This window comes from Pelophylax lessonae (assembly GCF_965119305.1).
Source record: "Pelophylax lessonae genome assembly, chromosome: 10".
In the NCBI taxonomy this organism is placed as follows: domain Eukaryota; kingdom Metazoa; phylum Chordata; class Amphibia; order Anura; family Ranidae; genus Pelophylax; species Pelophylax lessonae.
Window position 1 is genome coordinate 51,388,196 of NC_138777.1, and position 24,106 is coordinate 51,412,301.

The following is a 24,106-nucleotide window of genomic DNA, read 5'->3' on the forward strand; positions in this document are numbered from 1 at the left end:
GGTGGGCCAACTCAATACTGAACTCTACAGTTGGGATGCCGTTAAAGCCGTTAAAGTTCATGTGCTTGTAAAGGCAGGTGTCCTAATACTTTTGGTAATATAGTGTATGTCTTAAGAGGTATTGAGGAGATGTGCAAGAAGAAGAACTCTGGGCAATCGGGAACACTATAGTCTGTAAATATCTGAGTGATCAATCTGACCTCTCTTCAGAATGGGTGCAATAGTGAGCAAGACCAAAAGATGAGCAAGATCCCACAAGTGCTTTTTTTTACCTCTACTATTGCTTTGTTTTTTGTTCCAAATCAGGGACAGTCCCTCAAAATCAGGGACAGTTGGGAACTGTGACTAACAGTACTGAGCAGTAGAGTTCAAATTTGCTCAGAGTGTTGAGTCTTCCTTTTCATGTGTGAGTGCTGCTGTGCACAGGATTGCAGAAGGCTGATATCAGCCTTTCTCAACCAGGATTTTGTGGGGTTTCCTCAGAGGTTTTTATGAGTTCTTAGAGCAATGAGAAGTTTCTGCCATTTCAATAAATAGCCATTGATACCAATGATTTTTTATCTGCCTTTGGCCAGAAATGTAAGAAGGTCCTTCTCCACTGACCACCTACACACATGTATAGGAGGGCCCATCTCTACTGGCCACCTATACACCTACAGCATATAAAAAGGCCTTCTCTACAGACCACCAAACTAAGGAAACATTTCACTAACCTCCAATAAAAGAAGTCCCTTCTCCACTGACCACCAGTGTAAGAGGGCATGTCATCAAGCATCAATGTAAGTGGACACTTTTCCACTAACCGTCAAACTAAGTGGACATTTCTTTACTGACCAGCAAGAGAGAGAATAAAACATTTTCACTGTCTGCATTTATCTTCTGGCCATTATTATTATTATTATCAGTAGTAGTAGTAGTAGTAGTAGTAGTAGTAGTATTTGTTATTATTATTATTTATGAACATCAGTTGGTGGTACAGAGCAGCCCTTGGTAGTGCATTACATTTCTAAATATATTTTTACATCTACAATGCACTGTCTATGCTAATGGTCTGTGAGCTGCAGATAAACTAATTATTACCAGGGGGTCCATGCAACCTGAAATTGAATTTAATGGTTCCTCCTTGTTAAAAAGGTTGAGAAAGGCTGGAATAAATTAGTTGTCTAAGCTAGCTCTGTGTGGAAATACACTAAATTATATTTTCATTTGTACAACATTAAATCAAATCTATCTATCTATCTATCTATCTATCTATCTATCTATCTATCTATCTATCTATCTATCTATCTATCTATCTATCTATCTATCTATCTATCTATCTATCTATCTATCTATCTATCTATCTATCTATCTATCTATCTATCTATCTATCTATCTATCTATCTATCTATCTATCTATCTATCTATCTATCTATCTATCTATCTATCTATCTATCTATCTATCTATCGACCCCCTTGAACTTTTCGACCTTTTGCCACATTTCAGGCTTCAAACATAAAGATATAAAACTGTCATTTTTTTGTGAAGAATCAACAAGAGGGACACAATCATGAAGTGGAACGAAATTTATTGGATATTTCAAACTTTTTTAACAAATAAAAAACTGAAAAATTGGGCGTGCAAAATTATTCAGCCCCCTTAAGTTAATACTTTGTAGCGCCACCTTTTGCTGCGATTACAGCTGTAAGTCGCTTGGGGTATGTCTCTTTCAGTTTTGCACATCGAGAGACTGAAATTTTTGCCCATTCCTCCTTGAAAAACAGCTCGAGCTCAGTGAGGTTGGTTGGAGAGGGTTTGTGAACAGCAGTTTTCAGTTCTTTCCACAGATTCTCAATTGGATTCAAGTCTAGACCTTGACTTGGCCATTCTAACACCTGGATATGTTTATTTGTGAACCATTCCATTGTAGATTTTGCTTTATGTTTTGGATCATTGTCTTGCTGGAAGACAAATCTCCATCCCAGTCTCAGGTCTTTTGCAGACTCCATCAGGTTTTCTTCCAGAATGGTCCTGTATTTGGCTCCATCCATCTTCCTATCAATTTTAACCATCTTCCCTGTCCCTGCTGAAGAAAAGCAGGCCCAAACCATGATGCTGCCACCACCATGTTTGACAGTGGGGATGGTGTGTTCAGGGTGATGAGCTGTGTTGCTTTTACGCCAAACATAACGTTTTGCATTGTTGCCAAAAAGTTTGATTTTGGTTTCATCTGACCAGAGCACCTTCTTCCACATGTTTGGTGTGTCACCCAGGTGGCTTGTGGCAAACTTTAAACGACACTTTTTATGGATATCTTTAAGAAATGGCTTTCTTCTTGCCACTCTTCCATAAAGGCCAGATTTGTGCAGTATACGACTGATTGTTGTCCTATGGACAGAGTCTCCCACCTCAGCTGTAGATCTCTGCAGTTCATCCAGAGTGATCATGGGCCTCTTGGCTGCATCTCTGATCAGTCTTCTCCTTGTATGAGCTGAAAGTTTAAAGGGACGGCCAGGTCTTCATAGATTTGCAGTGGTCTGATACTCCTTCCATTTCAATATTATCGCTTGCACAGTGCTCCTTGGGATGTTTATAGCTTGGGAAATATTTTTGTATCCAAATCCGGCTTTAAACATCTCCACAACAGTATCTCGGACCTGCCTGGTGTGTTCCTTGTTCTTTATGATGCTCTCTGCGCTTTAAACGGACCTCTGAGACTATCACAGTGCAGGTGCATTTATACGGAGACTTGATTACACACAGGTGGATTCTATTTATCATCATTACTCATTTAGGTCAACATTGGATCATTCACAGATCCTCACTGAACTTCTGGAGAGAGTTTGCTGCACTGAAAGTAAAGGGGCTGAATAATTTTGCACGCCCAATTTTTCAGTTTTTTATTTGTTAAAAAAGTTTGAAATATCCAATAAATTTCATTCCACTTCATGATTGTGTCCCACTTGTTGTTGATTCTTCACAAAAAATTACAGTTTTATATCTTTATGTTTGAAGCCTGAAATGTGACAAAAAGTGGAAAAGTTCAAGGGGGCCGAATACTTTCGCAAGGCACTGTATATATATATATATATATATATATATATATATATATATATATATATATAGCGCATCTTAAATTGGATATTTATTTCCCAATGTTTTAACATGGTATTTTGGAATAGCTATAAAGCTTTTTCCTCAATTCAGCCCAATCATGCTCTTAAATCAGCAGAACCACACTCATTCTTTCTAAACCCAGCCTCCACAAAGGACATGAAAAAAAAAGCCATTAAAGGATGTATGTTTAGACCAAGCAAATTCAATGTTTTAGAAAATACCCTAAAGTGCTGAAATATCAATTTCTTCATCTCAGAATTAAAATTATATGTTAGCCATTCTTTTCCTTTAGTTTCAATAAAGTAGGAAAGGGTGAAACCCTCTGTTGTGGAATAAGAGCTGTCTATATCCATGTTTGTGAGATTTCTATCTGCTTCTATTTCCCTATCACCAGGATGGGAAGTGAGGGTAAATCACTTCAAAAAGGATGCAATCAGAAATAAAACCAGCAATTTTAGTAGAGCTGAAATGGATTAAACCCCTTGTGCCTCCAGTGGTAAGATTTCTCCTAATTTCCTGTCCTAATGACTCGACAAATGACACAGGGGGTAGTTTACTAAAACTGGAGAGTGCAAAATCTGGTGTTGCTTTGCATAGCTTCAAGGTTTTTTTGTTTTTTTTTGTCAGAGTATAATTGAACAAACCCTGTTCTAGAAAAATGTAAAAAAAATGTTGACGGGGAAGAGCAGACCTGTTTACTACATGCAGACCTGAAAAGTTTCCCTAGTCAGGTAAAAATGTTTTACTGGATTAGTTGGTTTAGTGGTTGCAGTTAGGATAGCCTTATGTCTCATTAGTCAGGGACAGAAACCTTTTTTATGTATTGTATTCAGTCCAGATTATCGCAGAAAAAAATGGTGGTAGGTGAAATTTCCATTTTTGTGCTAGTGGCCATTTAGTTGAAAGAAGCTATGATTTTTGCCCCAGTTGTACCCTACAGTGCATGTATGCCAGACTGCTTGTCCTCTTTCATGGAGAAATTAAAAGATGTCCCAAAAGAAACCCATCTATGTCAACTGAAACAACCATCCTGAACAGGAGTGGTGCCTTCTGTCTTCCACATATAATGCGGTTTTAGCATCGTTGACAACAATTCACACCTTTAACCATGCAAATCGAGGACTTAATATCTATGTATACTTCCTGACATCATCAAGGTGGTTCCACACCTTCCCACCTCCCATCCTGTTCTTGAATAACCTACACCTGCATATTCCATAATGATAGGAATAAAAGAGAAGTATGTTTTTTTTTTTTTTTTAAACATTCATACTTACCTAGGTGGATGCAGCATCGGTCCGACACTGCATCTGTCTCTCGGTGCCTCTAACACTGAGAACCGAGCAATTGAACACCATCGATCGCTCGGTTCTCACAGCTCTCTGCACTGCCCCTGCACTCACTGGAGCACTGGGCTGTGGAGGGAGCAGGAGCGGTTAGCTCAGGCTCTCAGTGGCTTGCTGAGAGGCTGAGCCGGTCCAGGCATGGGGGGGGGGATCCCGACTCCACTGTCACGATCTTGCCTGAGCCCAGGCCAGCTCTGTCACGTCTGCCCACAGAGGGCTTCGGGATCCACAGAAGAAGTACAGCCAAATGAGCTTTGGCTGTACTTCTTCTTTAAGGTGTCTGTGCTACCTGTGAGGGTATAAATGCCTGGGATTTATCTTGACACCTATTGGAATTGACGTATAGGCTTGGAGAAGCTATGAACGCTCTTTAACATTACACAACAAGTTCAGTTGGATGTGACTAACTACTACTAGCTATGCAATTGCCTAGAGAAATGGGAACCTTCACAGACATTCCAAAGGAAAGACAATCACACAATGCCTGTCACCCTTAGATTCAGTCAATGAGAAATTAAAAAGCATACCCAACTGAACTGGCATAGAGCTTTTCAATGATATGTGACTTTCAGTGTCTAATCACAGCTTAAGATCTGTGCCTGGTATATAAGGTTGCCACTGTTTTTTATATAAGTAATCAAAGTGTGCCAGGTTCATTACAGCTATAATGCACTGTAGGTTTGATGCATTGTCACCACTGAATAAATCAGTAAATCACTGCTGATTTATATTAGGTTACCTAGCTATCTTATTAACACTTGGCAAAAGATGAATGAGAGGACCCGGGAGCTCCCACCAGCTCCCAGTTACACTTGGGCACACCAGCCCTTGTCGAAAATGCCAGAATTGCCAGAGTACCAGCTGTGAGCTGATCTTAAGTTGACTTATCAGTATATTTTACAAGTCTGCATGAATGCATTCCATTCGATGAAAAAGTTGTCCTTGAGCCCCAATCTAGTGAAATTACTTAGGCTGAGATGGTATCTATCAGTCAGTCTGCTGCAAAAAGAAGGATATAATTTCTACGGTCTCCCGACCTTCCACATTGTGGTCAAACTGCAAAACCATAACTTTGTAGCAGGTCATTGGGCAATAGGCTGTAGCAGGATCTAAACTCGGTCAGACATTAATGAGCTCAACAAAAACATGATGGTGTTTTTCGCTCAGCCAAAATATATTTCCAAGAAGAAGATACCGATGTCTAGGGAACAAAAGCACCATTCTTTAAAATATACTGTGATGCCAGGGGAAGTATTGTGATCTCTGTGATAAGTACTGAGTATTTGATAGTGTTAAACTTACACACTAATTAAAGACGAACTCCATGTTTTCTGACACTTTCAATGGTTTCTTTGGGCCAAAGTGGCCAAAACAAACCTTTTCCTCTACTAAGGTATGTGGCTGCTGTTAACTGTGTGTGGCATCAGTTACATACAGTATACAGAGCTGTGTACCCCAGTACCGAGACTTCCTGTCTGCTGCCAGAGCTAAATCAAGTTGGGCTGAAAACTTCTCAGCCATTGACAGGAAGCCTTGTATTTTTATCAATGAATACCAGGTTTCCCCTGATTGGCTAAGGTGGACAGATAACACCACAATCTCCACCTCAGCCAATCACAGAAAGCCCTGTATTAAGTGATAAATGCACAAGGCCTTCTGTAAATGGCTGAGAATCAGCTCTTTACTTGATTATGTTCAGGCAGCAAACGGGAAGTCCCCATACCTCTGCCAGAACACAGGGCTGTATACTACATGCAGCTCATGCTTCATACAGTTTATATAAAGCGGATAGCAGCAGCATTCCTTGAAAAAGGAAAAAGTTTGTTGGGGTCAAATGGGCCCAAATTAACAATTTGAATTGGAAGTAAACTTCCACTGACTGTTTGTATCTATAGGTCAGTCTATAATAAGGCTTGACCCCCCTGACCACCCCCTGACGACTTTATTGGTCTAAAGAAACGCGTAGGAGGAGCCTGTGGCACGCTACATAGCTACCAGGGAGGGGACGCGGCAGCCATCTTTTTGCCTGTTTAGACGTTATTACACCATGGAAGTCGTTTTCTCTCCACATATTCATTTATTATGAGAGGAGCGGGTGCGGTGGCTGAAGGAGCTGGTACGTGGTATCTGGCTGTCACCAGGATTTGCTTTGCCCGCTATTCATGATCCCTGTGATGGGGATCGTGGTGCTCTGGTATGAGGCTCATCTTATCTTCATGGTGGTGGCTATCCTCATATTTTGCTTGGATTATTTACATGATCACTTTTGGGACTGCATGCTCTGAGGAATCAGCATTATGATTATATGCCAATTTTTTGGACTGGATTGATTTAGGGACTGATGGACAATCGGTCTATATTATGTTTTTATAGCGCTACATCATTTGTTACTATAATAAGGCTTACCTGTAGGTACTGTAAATATCTCCTAAACATGTACCGTTTAAGAGATATTTACTGCATGTGCTGCCGTTGACGTCATCGGCTCATGCGCTCTGAAGAAATGGCCACCCGTTCCATTTCTTCAGAGCCCCGTGCCGTGACCCGTGGCTCCTGTGGACCTGGAAGGAAGATGGCCAAAGATGGATGCGGCCTCCAGTGGTGACAATGAGGGCTTCGTTTGCAGGTAAATTTCACATAATGTGCTAGAAAGGCATACATACTAGCATATTATGCCTTTACTTTGCAGGTAACAGAAAAAAAAAATCCAGCACTTCACTTCCTCTTTAAAATAGCAACAAACATGAAGTTAAGCTTAAGCATGAATGCTATAACCTGAAAAGATACCTGGGCCTTGGTTCATTTTATTTTTGCCCAAAGACTACTAGATTAGTGTCAGCAGAACTCAAAAGATGGCATCTTGTTTCAAATGCAAGGGCTTATATTTAGCAAATTAAATTGTTATTGATAATAATAATAATAATTATAGAGCTTATATAGTACTTCTAACTATAACCAACCATAAAGCAAGTCAGTATGCAGGTTTTCTCCAGTACAAAAACACCAGCAAATTGTTTACATTGTGTCCAAAACCCATTTTATTCCAGCCTTTTAAAACCAGCCCTTAGAATTGGCCAAACACATGGCTCGGCAAACATAACCTTCTTCAACTGTATTATTACTGCTCTTAATGCACTTTAAATACTACATTTTATCCAGGCCCAGAGCACATGACAATACTGTGCATCTCCATTTGCAGCATTGACTGAACGAAAAAGAAAAGTGGAAATAAATGAAATGCTTTTAGTCACACATATGGATTGTTTTCCAGCATGGTTCTAAATGGAACACTACTACAGGATCTGTTTTATTTAGAAGAAAAAAAAAATAGGTCCAACAAAAGCAACAGGTATCTCTTAAATTTAGAAACGCCTTCTTTCCTTGCTGAAAGCGTCAATTACCCGGGAAGAAAATACAGTTGGCTTTCTCAAGCTTGTTCTTTGGAGGATTTGGTAACACTTGGAGTTCAGTGTATTACTGAGAACTGCTTTTTAGATAATCACTAGCTTCAGGTAAAAACAAACATGTTTATAGAGGTGGGCGAGACGGGAAAAGGCCTAAGGCAGAGTTACAGGACTGTAACCGATGGCATTTAGGAAGCTCTATAAAAGTGGAATATAGGTTATGGCTTGAAGAACTAAAGGCCAGCAAGATGTGTTTTGGATAAGATAAAAATGACTTTTTAGTGCCTTTCACTCCTTTATATGCAGTAGAGCATGTGTATATGCTGCTTTTATTGGCACATTAGTTTTAGTCGCTATAAAATTGGCACAGTTGATTTGGCCGCATTAGGCTGGACACAAGAAATTTCACACCTGAGAAATGAAGCGATAAGTTTGGAAAAATAAAGTTATCACACCAAAAACTAGGAGCAGTAATACTAAAAAAGTAATACTGGGTAACTTACCAGTAGCCCAAACTTAACTGCCAACCATAAAGCTTAAATGAATTCCGAAATATAACAGTAAACCTCAGCCTACACTGCAACACGACCTCTAAACTGGACTTAAATTCCCAATATAAATGTTTAAATGTGCGGATTATAGAACCTTATAAAGCCAAAGGAAGGAGCCTAATTGTGTTCCAACAGCTTGCTTCTTAAGAACAAACACAGGGTGACCAGGGCCGGATTAAGAGCATCATGGGCTTGGTGCTGAGGATTTTGAAGGGCCTTAAGGGCCGTGCCTTGGCATGCACCCAGAGGAGGAAGGGTGCAGCCATGCATGCCTAATTCAACATGGGATGCTGTCTCTGAAGCCCATAAACACATCCATGCATTGGCAACTGTCCCTCCTTGTCCGGCCTTCTTGCTGTGTGGGGAGGTTCTGAGGGAGCTGCCTGGGGAAGCGAGCATAGAAGCCAGACTTCTGTGTTTACAAGTGACAGAAGAGCGGTAACAGTGAATATGGCCAACCCGGGGCCTATATTAAGGTAGGGGCCTGGAGCTGCAGCTCCAATAGCCCCTATGTTAATCTGGCCCTGAGGGTGACTAGGAGATAAGGATATCCCGCCCATAAAAATGGACTTTAGAGGCTGTAGAGTTATCACGTAAAGAAAAACACCATAGAATAATAATCTACATAAAACAATACATTTTTTTAATACAAATTGTTAAAAAGGTACATCATAAAAACCATCAAGCAATATACCTCACAGCATCTCCAAGGGCTTGCTATACCATCTAGTACAATCGATGGTCCAGAGGTTTTTTTTTATGATGTACCTTTTTATCAATTTGTATTAAATAAAATGTACATAAATAGCCAAATCAGCAAAACAGTCCACATCCAAATGAAGCCATGGTTATAATAGATAATGATAATTGGTGATCAGATGATGCAAGTCCCGTGCTGAATAAAGGGTCACCAAAAAGTCCACCACCTCCGGGATTTCACACCCCTCAGCTAGGCAACTCACCCCACTATATTGCCCACCATCTTCATGGTCAGGGCCAAATGCGCAGTAATACAGACATTGCAGTTAGGATAATCCACCTCAGGTTACTCCTTCAGGCCACTTTCTCCTCTCCCATAGGTATATGAAAAGAAAAGAACAGCCCCACTAGTGCAATAACGTCTATAACTTTTTATTGCAGTAAAATCCAATATAAATGCATGTACAAGATAAGTAGAACTTTATGTTACAAATAAAATGGGTCTGGGGTGCTCTCCCGGTCCCCACCACCTCCATGATGGTGTATCGGACCTTCGAGAAACACCACCCCTCACCCGATCACTCCTTCCGGTGTGCCGTGTATCCACACTTTGACGCGTTTCGTCACAACCAACTTTGTCAAAACCCACCCTAATTAGCCACTCAGATCACTTCTGCTTTGTACGGAATCGCTGGGTGAAACTAACTAACTCATTATATTAAGAGAATAATTGGTATACATTATATAATATTGTTTAATTGGTATTGGTATATTGGTATACAAAGTGGTTAAAAAGTGATTAAAAATTACATGAAATTAGTATACTATAAAACCATAGCAGCTCAAAGGGCTTAATATACCATCAACTTCATTGTATAATCATTGGAATACATGATAAGGAGGTCTATTATAGTTTATTTCATTATACTAATTTCATGTACTTTTGAACCTCCCTGGCGGTATGATTCTTTTGGATTTTAGGTGCTGAAAGCGGTACCATTATTTTGCATGTAATTCTTGTGAATGAGCAGCCCAAACCAACTGTATACATTTATTATATATATATATATAGATACATAAAAAGTACAGTAAAACTGCAGGAAAGGGCACTGGGGGGCAATCTAATGTGATTTTTTATTTTGAATAGTATCAGTGTGTTTGGTGTGTTTTACATTTGAATTTGCCGCCGGTTCCACCCCCTGCGAACGTCACGTCGCAGGAGACGAAAGCCGGGGCACGGAGACGATCGGGAGGAAGAACCGCCGCTAGACACCGCCGGGCACATCGCTGGATCCCGGTGACAAGGTAAGTAACCCTGCTTACAGGATCCAGCGATGCTTCTGGCGGTACCCCGGGTGTGGCTCGGGGTTACCGCTTTTGGCTCTGAAATTTAACCCCGAGCCATGCTCGAGAATACCGCTAAGAAGGTTAATCACTTTGTACACCAATAAAATGTATTCTCTTAATATAATGGTTCCAATTCTATGTGCTTATCCAATTTGTGACAACTCTACATCCTTAAAAGTCCATGTCTTTGGGTAGGAGACTGATCTCTCCATACAAACCCTCTGTTTTCTTTTTTCTGTGTAGCAGAATACATATTGGCCTAAATTTATTAAGAAAATCGATTTTTTTAATTTTTTTATTGGATTTGTTTTAGAGCAGAAAGTAAAAAATATTGTTTTTTGTTTCAAAATTATCAGTCTTTTTTTTTTTTCTTTATAGTGCAAAAAAATTAAAAATGCAGTGGTGATCAAATACCACCAAAAGAAAGCTCTATATGTGGTAAAAAATAAAAAATAAAAAATGACATACATTTTATATGAGTACAGCGTTGCAGTGCCGTATCTCAAAAAATGGCCTGGTCATGAAGGGGGGTCAGTGGTTAACTGGTTCCTTTTATGGCTGATTGTAGCAAGGCAGATCTCTGTCCTGACAATGGAAAGGGATGCTACTTTCTTGCTACTTATGAGTTACCAATATAACATTACTGGGGAAGGTTTTTTGTAAGTTGTAAAAGTTAATATTTCATAACAATATTGTACCCAACCTCTACGACTAAGCCCAATCAGAGTGAAATGCATTAGAGGCATTTGGTCAAGATACGGGAACTGTGGCTGAAGCCTCTGTTAGCTTACCAGCAGATGTGGTTGATCTATGTGGTGTGCAACCCCCCCCAAATTTGCTATTGTGTTTTTTGTACCAAACCCTATAACAACATAATCTTATAACAGCTATCAAAATTCCAAGTGCTACAAAATGGCAGGGACTAATATAGGTAGATAAGATCATCATTGGTAGAAGATGATAGAAGCAGTGTTAATTTTGGCAGCAAATTTCAATTTAGTTTTAGTCTTAGTCTTAGGACTAAAATGGCATTTTAGTTTTAGTCCTATTTTAGTCTTCTGCAAGTGTTTTAGTTTTAGTCGTATTTAGTCGACTAAAACTCCAGTATATTTTAGTCGACTAAAACGCCCTACATTTTAGTCGACTAAAACTCATTTTAGTCATCTATAATCGAATGGGTGTAGTTCAATTGTAATTTGTAATGCATTATTTAAGCATTTCTCTACAATTTCCAAACTCATTATATACTACTGCTGGTCCTGGAGTGAAAAATCTAATATGTTATTATTTATGCTTTGAGCATGCACCAGTGTTAATTTTTGGCAGCAAATTTCGATTTAGTTTTAGTTATAGTCTTTTGACTAAAATGCCATTTTAGTTTTAGTCGTATTTTAGTCTTAAGACTAAAATGCCATTTTAGTTTTAGTCGTATTTTAGTCATCTGAATTGTGTTAGTCGACGAAAACATTTTAGTCGGTTTTAGTCGACGAAATTAACACTGGATAGAAGGAGCACCTTTGAAATCTCACCAAATAAAGCTTCCATAACTGATAACGACAGACACACTGGGGTTGACTTACCAAAGGCAAATAGACTGTGCACTTTGCAAGTGCCGTTGCACTCATTTTCTCCAGAGCTTGGTGAATATGGGGAAGCTCTGCTGATTTCCATCATCCAATCATGTGCAAGTAAAAATGCAGTTATTTATATTTTCCTTGCACCTGATTAGATATTCCTCTACATAGTGAAGCATTACCACATTCTTTAAGCCAATGGTTCTCAACTCCAGTCCTCAGGACCCACTAACAGGCCAGATTTTAGGTATTACCTTGGGGAGATGCAGACTAGAATACTGCAATCACTGAGCAGCAAATTATATCACCTGTGATGGATTTCAGTTCTCTTTTAAACCTTGCCTGTTAGTGGGTCCCGAGGACAGGAGTTGAAAACCACTGCAAGCTCTGGCAAAAATGAATAGAAGTGCACTAGCAAAGTGCACAGTCTATTTGTCTTTAGTAAATCAACCCCACTGCCTCCCTTACCCAAGCACTGCAGCATGCTTGTATTCCAAATCTAAAAGTGCATTTGAAAGGAAACTTCTAATTAAAAAACAAAGAAAACAATATAAGTATATAAATAGGCAGCTATGACTTCAATGTATTTCCATCTTACCTTTTGACGTATCTCTTCTTCCATTTTCACTGGTGATCCCAATTCGGCCACTTGCTTCACCCCTTCACTAGCATAACCACCATATTCCCAAAGTACATAATTCTTGGAGTGTGAGCCGCCAATAATTGCAGACCAGTGATTAGCTCTCCCTGTTAATAAAAGAGAAGAATATTGAGACCCATACCAATCACCTGAACATATGTATATCTGTAGGGTAGATGCCTAGAAAGAGTATTACTGCTTACAATTGCACTGCTGTAATTACCATTGGCTCCTGCTGCTGTCAATCAAATCCAATTATAAGGGAGCAGGGAAGAGCTGCACTGTGGGTGTCAATGGACACACAAAGCATGACTTGGGATTGGGCATGCACCTCTGGCAGCATAGGAAAATGCTTCCTATGGTGGCACATGGGGCAAAGGAGAAGTCTAGAGTTTTGGCAGGGGACCTCAGAAGAGGAGGATTGAGGCAGCTCTGTGCAATACCATTGCACAGAACAGGTAAGTATGACATGTTTGTTATTTAAAAAAAAAATAAAAGATACTTTATAATTACTTGAAATAAATACATAGGTGGAGTCATATTTTTTTTATTATATATGTACAGTATATATATTTGTCTACAGTTCAGCTATTAACCGCTTTTGGACCGCCGGCCACAGAAATACTGCGGCAGGCTGGCCTTCCTGCACGAATCACCGTAGGTATACGTCGGTCACGCACCTGCAGCTAGGGGGTGAGCGCGCGCGGCCGGCAGCGTGCCTCCGCCCCCACTCGGCAGCGGGGACTCCAATTCTCGGGCCAGGTGGCTCCGATTGCCACCTGACACCCGCGATCGGTTCCCGCTGAGAGAGAAGAACAGTCAGCTGTTGTAAACACAGCTGACCGTTCTCTCTGGAATGATCACAGAGCTCCTGTGATCCTTCTATGAAGGATAACAGGTCTCTGTGATCATTTCACAAGCACCACCCCCATACAGTTAGAAACACGCCCCTAGGTACACATTTAACCCTTTGATCGCCCCTGTGTTAACCCCTTCCCTGCCAATGGCATTTTTACAGTAACAGTGCATATTTTTAGCACTGATTACTGTAGTAATGTCACTGGTACCCCCAAAAGTGTCAAAAATGTCAGTTAGGGGTCCAATCTGTCCACCGCAATATCGCAGTACTGCAAAAAAAACGCAAATCACCGCCATTACTAGTAAAAAAAAAAAACAATAAAAATTACATAAATCTTTCCCGTAGTTAGTAAACGCGATAACTTTTGCGCAAACCAATCAAAATACGCTTATTGCAATTTTTTTTTACCAAAAATATGTAGCAGACAACAAATTGGCCTAAAATGTTAAAAAAAAAATTGGATTTTTGGGAATGTTATATAGCAAAATGTAAAAAGTATTTTTACATTTTGCTATATAACATTGTCGCTCTATTTTTGTTTATAGTGCAAAAAATAAAAATCGCAGAGGTGATCAAATACGACCAACAGAAAGCTCTATTTGTGGGGAAAAAAAGAACATCAATTTATTTAGATACAGCATCGCACAGCCATGCAATTGTCAGCTAAAGTAACGCAGTGCCGTTTCGCGAAATACTGTATGGCCTGGTCATTAAGGGGGCAAATCCTTCCAAGCCAGAAGTGGTTAAATAAATGCTTTAAATAAATATATAGGTATAGTAATTTTTTTTTTTTATATATTTTTGTCTACAGTTCAGCTATTAAGGAAGAACTCTTTTTCAGCCAACTATCCAATCAGTGTACTGTAAGTGAATGCTAAGGTACTCCCATGGGATAATAGGCCTGAAGAAGCTACGCAAGCACATAGCGAAACGTGTTGACCTCGCTCACGCGTCATGGACAGTGTCAGCGGGAAATCAAAATGATACTTGTGTTAAGCAAGGGGGAAACATAGATGCCACTTGCTACTTGGCACTGGGACACAGCGGACTGGGAGGAGCAGCAAGTATACACAAGGAAGCCCAATGATCCATGCTACAGGGATACATCCCAGGTGTATCCAGACTCCCCTGTTAGATGTTTAGACTGGATTGAGATAATATCTACAGTGAGGAGCGATTCGCATTGGCTGTAGTACAGCTCAGGACCTTGGACTTATCCGTGATCATCCTCCGTTCTGGACTGAGGTGTGGGAAGACTATTTACCTTTATATAACGGAGCCACCATTATTCTAAATGCTGCCATTGATCTACCTCTCCCGCTGATCCGTCAGTGTGCCTCCCCCTCTCTACACATGTCAAGTATCTGAATACAGGTTAAAGCATCCGTTGCCACTTTAGTGAATTCATTCACATTAGACTGCATTGTTCACTAGGCAACCACAGATTGACTTATATATTCATCATAAAGAAATCTGCCATTGCACTTATTGGCCTTTGATGGAATACACCTTGGGTTCAGCTGGCGTTTATGTGCAAGACTTAGCCAATACTGTTACATTTTTTACTGTGCTACCAGGGGGTCTTTTTGGAAGTCCCCTGCTGTGTCCGGACGCTGTACTGTGACTTTTTCTTTTTTGTTTTTTTTTGTTTAATGTGTTATTTTATTGTCCTATTGGTGCACATTTTAATTCATGTTTTTAATGTTGTCTGTTTTGTCTGGTGATTCATGTTGGGTGATGGGCCAACTATCCTACACGGATGCTGTGAACTTTACCATAGCCAATTTTAACACATCATTTTGTTATTTATTGGCTTTTTTTATTATTTACATTTTGCAATAAAATTAGGCACCTTGACATCAGTACCTGTCTGACTTGTCATTTTGTTAACCACTTTTGTACCTCTGGGTAACCTCTTTTCCAGGTGTACTTTTTCTTGTTTTTTTCAGTAAGGTGCAGGGCATAGTTCTAAAGTCCGAGCTGAAGTGGAGGGCATCCAAGACTGGGCATAACATTAAAAGGTTTACAATTCCAAAAGGGCTCAGTACCAAATCCATTGATTTATCTGTTTACCAAAACAGTTATATTCAAGACATGCTGTGAATGAGAACTGTCACGGTTGCTTGAGCTCTAAACCGAACCATCAAGCCATCAAATGTAGTACAGCTGATCACATGTGCAGTACCATGGCAACTGCAGATCAAACATAGGATAGGATGGAAGGCTAATTTGTTTAAAGGACGGTGGGAGTTTAGTTTCACTTTAACACTTCGTTCTCTTCCCCCTATTTATTGAGTGTCCACATGGGCACACTTTGGTAAAATATATTAAACTTTATTTAGTTTTTATAAAATTCTGTTCACATAACTACCTTAGATTTTTATATTATCTTCCCACATTCCCCTGCACAGCAGAAATCATAAAGAGTAAGGCTCTGCAATATGCACCAATCACATGCTATTCCTTTGTTCATTGCTTCCCCTCTTACCTACACTATAATTCCACAAGTATTGGCTTTACACACATGAACTTTAACGGCATCCCAGTCTTAGTCCGCAAGGTTCAATATTGAGTTGGCCCACTCTTATACATAAGAGCTTCAACTCTTCTGGGAAGGCTGTCCACAAGTTTTAGGAGTGTGTGTATGGGAATGTTTGACCATTCTTCCAGAAGCATATTTGTGGGATCAGGCACTGATGCTGGAGAGAAGGCCTGGCTTGCAGTCTCCACTCTAATTCATTCCAAAGGTGTTCTGTCAGGTTGAGGTTAGGACTCTGTGCAGGTCAGTCAAGTTCCTCCACCCCAAACTCGCTCACCCATGTCTTTATGGACCTTGCTTTGTGCACTGGTCCAAATCCTTTGGTGGAGGGGGGATTGTGGTGTGGGGTTGTTTTTCAGGGGTTGGGCTTCGCCCCTTAGTTCCAGTTAAGGTGTCAGCATACCAAGACATTTTGGAAAATGTAATGCTTCCAACTTTGTGGGAACAGTTTGGGGTGGCCCTTCCTGTTCCAACATGACTGCGCACCAGTGCACAAACAAGGTCCATATAGACATGGATGAGCTAATTTGCGGTGGAGGAACTTTGACCAGGTTCTCTTCCTGTATAGCAAGACCAGAGGGCATGAGACAGTAGGAAACACAAGGAGCCAATAGATTTATGTGCTGACAAGAAGCATGTTGATCTTAGTAAAGATCAGGGTGTACTGCTTTGCTTTTAACTGTCCAGCAACAGCTTAGGGGGTCCAAGGCGACCTTGGCTCAGATTAAGTGGGTTGAATGGTTCTGGCCATCAGACTGAGGACATCTAGCAGCAGGAAAAGGTACTGCAGGGGAAATGGCTGAACTGAAGCTGAATATTGTAGAAAAAATAGTTTTGTTAGCACTGTTATTTTTGGCTGGGTTCCTGCTTTTTCATTTAGCTTTAGGGCCCCTCATTTTGTTACTTCTCAAGAATACATTTTTGCAGGGGTTTTTCTTATTCAAATGCACCTTTAAGCCTGCTTGTTCACTTAATAACAATTTTAATTTACTTTTACCTCCTGCAGCAAGTCAAGAAAACAAACGAAAAAAAAAAAATCCTCTAGGTTCTCATTACTTCAACCCATCTGCAGCGACATTAATTCCTTTAACCTGGCACAACATAAGAGGCATGCTTACAGCTGCTACCTCTGCAGGCCTGCACCAATCTCTCCCAATAATAAACGGTTTCGGCACCGCTGGTGATTTAGCATACAAATGTCACTCTATGATCTACTTCATTACTCACACAAAAAAGAAGTTTCCACTTCTAGTCACATACTAATATACTCTAGGCTAAATATTAACAGATTAATCTCCTCTGCTTGTCATTATGAATTGTGGCTTTACCCTGGTAAGATTTCAGAGATTCTGCATAGAAAAGGAGGCATGTAGACAGCTAGTAGAGTCTACTGTAAAAACCCTACATATTCAGAAACTAAGATAAAGGGCTCAGTAAGCTGTGATTCATTCAAGCCTTGTCTTAATTACAATATTTTTGATAAGGACACAACAACTTTTCATAAGGCCCACTCACTTTGACCCCAAAATTGGGATAGTCCAAGACACAGACAATTGGATGGTTGAATGAAAAGAAATGCCCTCATTCAGTATCTATTACTTATATTAGGATGGAAATATTTTAAACAAACACTACAAATGTGCAAATGTGGCTGGTTTGGTTCAAGCTAGATTAACGAACCCTGCAAATTTAGCACCAGACATTGTTAAAGACAATCGGAGGGGAAATTAGCTATTTTATTCCGGTCTTTTTCAAGACTAATAGGCAATATATTGTTTAAGAAGGGCATAGGTAGCTAGGTACTGCCATGGGGGACATACCAATGCAAAACAAAATGTCTAAAAATGCCAACACTATTTAGAGACCCGTTTAGGGACCCGTTTACAATATTTATGAACAGGACACTACTACTTTTTATAAGCTCCACTAACCTTGACCCTAAAATTGTGATAGTCCAAAACACATAGAAAATATGAGGGTTGGTTGAAAAGTAATGCCCTCATATCTATTACTTGTGATAGGTTGGAAATATTTTAAACAAACATTATGAATGAGCAAACGTGGGGGGTTTGATTCAAGCTAGCTCCATGAACCAGACATTGCTAAAGCTAATGGGAGGGGAACCTAGCTATTTTATTCTAGAAAGAAAAAGGACAAAATGTGCCCCCAGGGGTTTTCAGGCAGCAATGAGTAGAATTATATGTATAAAAATAATATTTTTATTGAAAATCTTTTATAAAATCCATTAAAAAATAGAGTGTAAGCTATGAGTTTGGTTACAGTCAAAAATACATTAGTCATAGATTACTCAGATCTAGTCACAATTGCAAACCATCACATATGAATAGGGAACCCGTATGCTGCCTAAAAACCCCTGGGGGCCCATTTTGTCCTTTTTCTTTCCAGATACATTTGGGTGAGCAGCCTCTCCACATAATGTGTTGTCCCCTTCTAGCCCTAGCTATTTTATTCTGGCCTATAAGGCTTTTATGAAAAATATTGTCTAACCTTCCTAGCGGTATTCCCAAGTGTGGCTTGGGGTTAAATTTCAGTGCCAAAAGCGGTAACCCCAATCCACACTTGGGGTACCGCTAGGAAGATCGCTGGATCCTGGTAGAGGGGTTAATTACCTTGTCACCGGGATCCAGCGAAGTATCCTGGCGGTGTGAGCCGGCGGATCTTCCTCCCGATGCTCTGTGTGCCCCGGCTTCCGTCTCCTGCGACGTAATATTATTCCATTTGTCCCCTACACTGGATCGTTTGGTGTGTTTGCTAGGAATTTGAGTCAAACTTAAACTAAATTTACACAAATATTTAAAACTTTTATTTGCATTGGAATCAATAAGGGATGGTTTTGATGGGTTGGAGGGCTGATAGACAAGCTATTGTCACCAAAATAACATGGGAAGACCTCCTCGGGAAACCCACTCTTGTACCCAAAACAAACACAGTGAAGGGTTAAATTAACTAAACATGGAGAGTGCAAAATCTGGTGAAGCTCTTGCATGGTAACCAATCAGCTTCTAACTTCAGCTTGTTCAGTTAAGCTTTGAAAATAAAACCTGGAAGCTGATTGGTTTTAATGCACAGTTGCACCAGATTTTGCAATCTCCAGTTTAGTAAATGAACCCCTAAGTTTTCTTTTTTTTTTCCCAAAATAAATTTTTATTGAAGGAATAGGCAATACATAAGGAAATGAAACAAAAGAAAATAAAACAGTAACATGTACAATATGTAGTATGAAAATGCAACAACAGCTGGTACATGTGAATTTTATGACAGTAACAAGTGATGTACAACATCATAACAAGGGGAATGAACAAGTAGGGGTGAGCGATCATGTTAAGGATATGCTTTCAGGTTGGGACTACAGACACACCGAGAAATAGTCACTTGGTATGTAAGAGTTACAAGGGAAAGGATAGCGAGGGAGGACAGAGTACTACTTGGAGAAATTTTGCATGACAGGGTGTGGGGATCACTCCTCAGGACTCAGAGCAATTTGGCCCCAGGTACCCCAATGGGAGCATCCTGTACCAGGGACCTTACCACCCCTTTGGGGGCCCCCCGTTCCAATGTCCTCTCCTCTAGTGTCGTGTTGGTGTCATATTTGCCATAATTGCCATCATTATTATAATTACCATATTTGCCATAATTGCCATAGGCAACCCTGGTTGGTAGCTTCTTCGTTACGTGTATTCAGTTATTTTAGATTACATTCCTGCGCCAAATGGACCATGTGATGGTATGAACCCCTGAGTTTTCTAATTTTGCCTTAGAGAATGGGTATGAAAAAAGGCATAAAAACTGCACCTAAAAAATACAAGGCACTAAGCTTTGACACTTGGCTTTTTTTGGTGTGGTCTACTGTTATTTGATGTTTTATAACATATAACATACATTTTTAACCAGTTGCCGACTGCCGCAAGTACATATACTGCGGCGGTCAGCCCCGGCCAGGCAAAGTGACATATGGGTACGTCATTAGCTTGTCACTTGCTTGTGAGCCAATAGCGGGCGAGCGCGCGCCCACGGAGGCGTGCGCCCGCCCCGGGTCGTTCCCTAAAAAGTCAGTGCGTGTGACCGGTGGACCCGATGTCCGACGGTCACTCGCGATTGTTCGCCGTGAAGGGAGAAAGGCAGGCGGCTAATGTAAACAAAGCCGCCTGTCATTCTCCCCTGTGTAAAAATGGAGATCTACTATGTAGGACCATTGATCTCTGTTCTTACACCAGTAGACATGTCCAATCACAGTTAGAAACACGCCCCTACTTACTAACCCCTCCTTCCCCAATAAAGTTAACCCCTTCCCTGCCAGTGTCATTTTTACAGTAACAGTGAATATTTATAGCACTGATTACTGTAGTAATGTCACTGGTACCCCCAAAAGTGTCAAAAATGTCAGTCAAGGGTCCGATCTGTCCGCTGCAATGTTGCAGTCCCGCAAAAAAAATCGCAGATCGCCGCCATTACTCGTTAAAAAAAAAAAAATGACAAAAATATTTCCCTTAGTTAGTAAACGCAATAACTTTTGCGCAAACCAATCTAAATACGCTTATTGCGATTTTTTTACCAAGCATATGTAGCAGAAAACAAATTGGCCAAAAATGTTAAAAAATTTTGATTTTTACATTTTTGGGGGGGGGGGGGATTTCATATAAAAAAATGTGAAAAATATTGTTATTTTTGCAAAATTGTCGCTCTTTTTTTGATTATAGCGCATGATCAAAAAATCACACAGGTGATCAAATACCACCAAAAGAAAGCTCTGTTTGTGGGAAAAAAAGGACGTCAAATTTGTTTAGGTACAGTGTCGCACGACCGCGCAATTGTCCGTTAAATTCACGCAGTACCGAATCACAAAAAGCACCGCCATTACTCACCCCGACCGGGCTGCCGAGATGACCTGTTTTGTGGACCCTTACTTGGAGATCCTCGTGGGAATTCTGATCGGGGGTGCCTATCTAATGTCACTTGTGAAGTTAATATATTGATCTCCATTACAACCTTGTTGAAAAACTAAGGAATTTCCCTCTCTAAGCCCTGGCATGTATAACGTATTATTCTAGGTCTATCAATACAGACCCAGCCAAGTTGGCACTTACTACTTGTGCTTAAAGATACATGAAGGTTTTATAACCCGCTAAGATCTCATATCTGCCTACATGGTCTTCCGTCCTTGAATTTACAGAGTTCCTGCATATCTGTCTGAGCTCTGGCGCTTCCTGGGCTATCGAGAAAGGCAATCTGACCGAAACGCGTCTAGTCCTGTCCAGACATCTCAGACTCTCTCTGTACCAAAGACGTATTTATGACCATGCTTTTATGATATATGTTTCTCATGTCTTTGTCTTACTTTTTTGTATTTCATGAAAATTTTGTAATAAATTTATATACCACATACTCAAGTCCTGGTTCTTGCCGTTTAAAGTCCCACCTCTTAGGGGTTTTTTTGTTTTGAAACTATTCAATAGGGATGTTGGCAAGATCCCAGGTTAAAACACAGACTCCGAATAAATCTTTTGCAAAAAAACCCCTGGTCAGGAAGGGGGTAAAATCTTCCGGGGCTTAAGTGGTCAAGTTGCTATTTTGACCCCTCTTGTCTAAAAGTCTTCAAACAACAACAATATACATTAAAAAAAAAAACATTAATTTGGAGACCCCCCCCCCCCCCTTCATAGCAGCCTGAAAAGTAGTCTCTCATTGAGTACAATGCATTTTGAGTTTGGGTCAAATTGTATTTTGGCAAATTTGCTCATCCCTAGTCATGTGTGATGGTCTGTAATCTAAGTAACACTGGAACAGTGCTAGCATTCTTCATGTAAGCTTTCCTATGCAGATTGGCAACACTTGTGAATCAACATTATTCAGCACACTCATCTTCCCTGGTGAAGGTACACATATGCAATCATCTACTACTTCCAGGACACTGGATAGTAACTCTTTATTAAATGTCTAATGAGGGGATATGGCCAGTAATCTGCCTTGCTGCATTGGGATGGCCATACATAGAATCTGAAAATGACTATGAATGATTGATGTGGACATTTTTATGAGTTTTGGCTTACAATATCTGTAAAAGCCGCATTCAGCGGAATCCATGCAAAAATTAGCTCTGCTGCTGCAGAAATTTTCTATGGTGCTTTTATACTGGATATATATATATATATATATATATATATATATATATATATATATAGAGGTACACTGGGGAATTGGAAATATTATTTGTAATGTGAAATGTGTGATATATGATATCACAGTGCTATATGGAAAATCTTGTATGGAAGGAGATAATTATGATCAGCGATGGAATTGAAAGTGGCCACCTGCAAGTCTGGTGGTCCTATGAGACAGTGAAAAATATCTGAATCAGCGATTTATGGAATACTGCTCGTTTAGAGGCCCATTGAGAATGTGAAATATCTGAATCAGTGATTTATGAAATATGGAATTGATGTTGATGAATGGCGCAGACTCTCAATGGGAATGTGCAATGTTATTAATGAGTTTCTGATAAGCATTGGCATGCTGGCCAATATTTACAATGCATACAATCATACAATATTGATTTTAGCGACTATGACAAAAAAATAAATAAATAATAATTAAAAGAAAAATAAGCAGCCTGTAAAAGAAGAGGAATAATACTTATAAAACCAAACTTTGCTCTTTTGAAGAGCATTCTGACCAATGATTCTTCTGCATTTTACACACTTCTTGGTATTTCAGATACATTATATTGTCAAAAGTATTGTTATGCCTGTCTTTGCACACACATGAACTTTGATGGCTTTCCAGTCTCAGTCTGTAGGGTTCAATATTGAGTTGGCCCACCATTTGCAGCTATAACAGCTTCAACTCTTCTTGGAAGGCTGTTCACAAGGTTTAGGACTGTCTATGGGAATGTTTGACCATTCTTCCAGAAGCACATTTGTGAGGTCAGGCACTGATGTTGGATGAGAAGGCCTTGCTTGCAGTCTCTGCTCTAATTCATCTCAAAGGTGTTTTATTGGGTTGAGGTCAGGACTCTGTGCAGGCCAGTCAAGTTCCTCCACCCCAAACTTGCTCATCTGTGTCTTTATGTACCTTCCTTTGTGCACTGGTCCAAATCATTTGGTGGAGGAGGGATTATGGTGTGGGGTTGGTTTTCAGGGGTTGGGCTTGGCCCCTTAGTTCCAGTGAAGGAAACTTAAAGGAACTTAGGGCGTCAGCATACCAAGATATTTTGGACAACTTCATGATCCCAACTTTGTGGGAACAGTTTGGGGATGGCCCCTTCCTGTTTCAACATGACTGCGCACCACTGCACAAAGCAAGGTCCATAAAGACATGGATGAGGGAGTTTGGGGGGACGCCAAAGCACCTTGTCCCTATGTTGATGGGGACAAGGGTCTGTTCACCACAAACTTGGGCTGTGGTTGTGGGGGTTCTGCGTGCAGGGGGCTTATTAGAATCTGGAAGCCCGCTTTACGAAAGGGGCCCCCCCAGATTTACCCCCCACGTGAATGAGTATGGGGTACATAGTACTCTTACCCATTCACCCAAAAAAAAAAACAGTGTAGCGTAACAAAAAACATGAGGCACTTTTGAGGAGTCCTTTATTAAAAATTAAAAATGTCCCCTGATGTAGATCCTACATCAATCACGATGGCCGCCGTCATCTTCGACCCGATAAAAAAAATAAAAACGCTCCTCCCTCAACGAATGCTCCTGCCACTCTGGCAGCTCCTGTGTCTGGTAGTTCCTTTGTAGCTATGGGGCGTGGCCATGCGGTGACATTACCCCATACTCATTCACATGGGGGGGGCTGGGATCTAGGGGGTCCTCTTTCCTAAAGGGGCTTCTAGATTCCGATAAGCCCACTGCCCGCAGACCCCCACAACAGCAGCCAGGGGTTGTGGGGAAGAGACCCTTGCCCCCATCAACATTGGGACAAGGTGCTTTATAGTCCCCCACCCCTGCCACAAAGCATGCCCCATTTGGTGGCATGTAGCCTGTTATGGTTCAGAAGGGGGGGGCGCATGCTTGTCCACCCCCCCTCCTCTCC

At 40.5% G+C, this 24,106-nt stretch overlaps 1 protein-coding gene across 1 annotated transcript in view; it reads right to left on the reverse strand.

Moving 5' to 3' along the window:
* The window catches only part of SPON1 (spondin 1), a 547,762-nt gene that overhangs the window by 246,016 nt on the left and 277,640 nt on the right, over nucleotides 1-24,106 (reverse strand). The window contains exon 6 of the mRNA XM_082269927.1: nucleotides 12,617-12,765. Coding sequence (XP_082126053.1) covers nucleotides 12,617-12,765 — 149 coding nt within the window. The remainder of the gene's footprint in view (nucleotides 1-12,616; nucleotides 12,766-24,106) is intronic.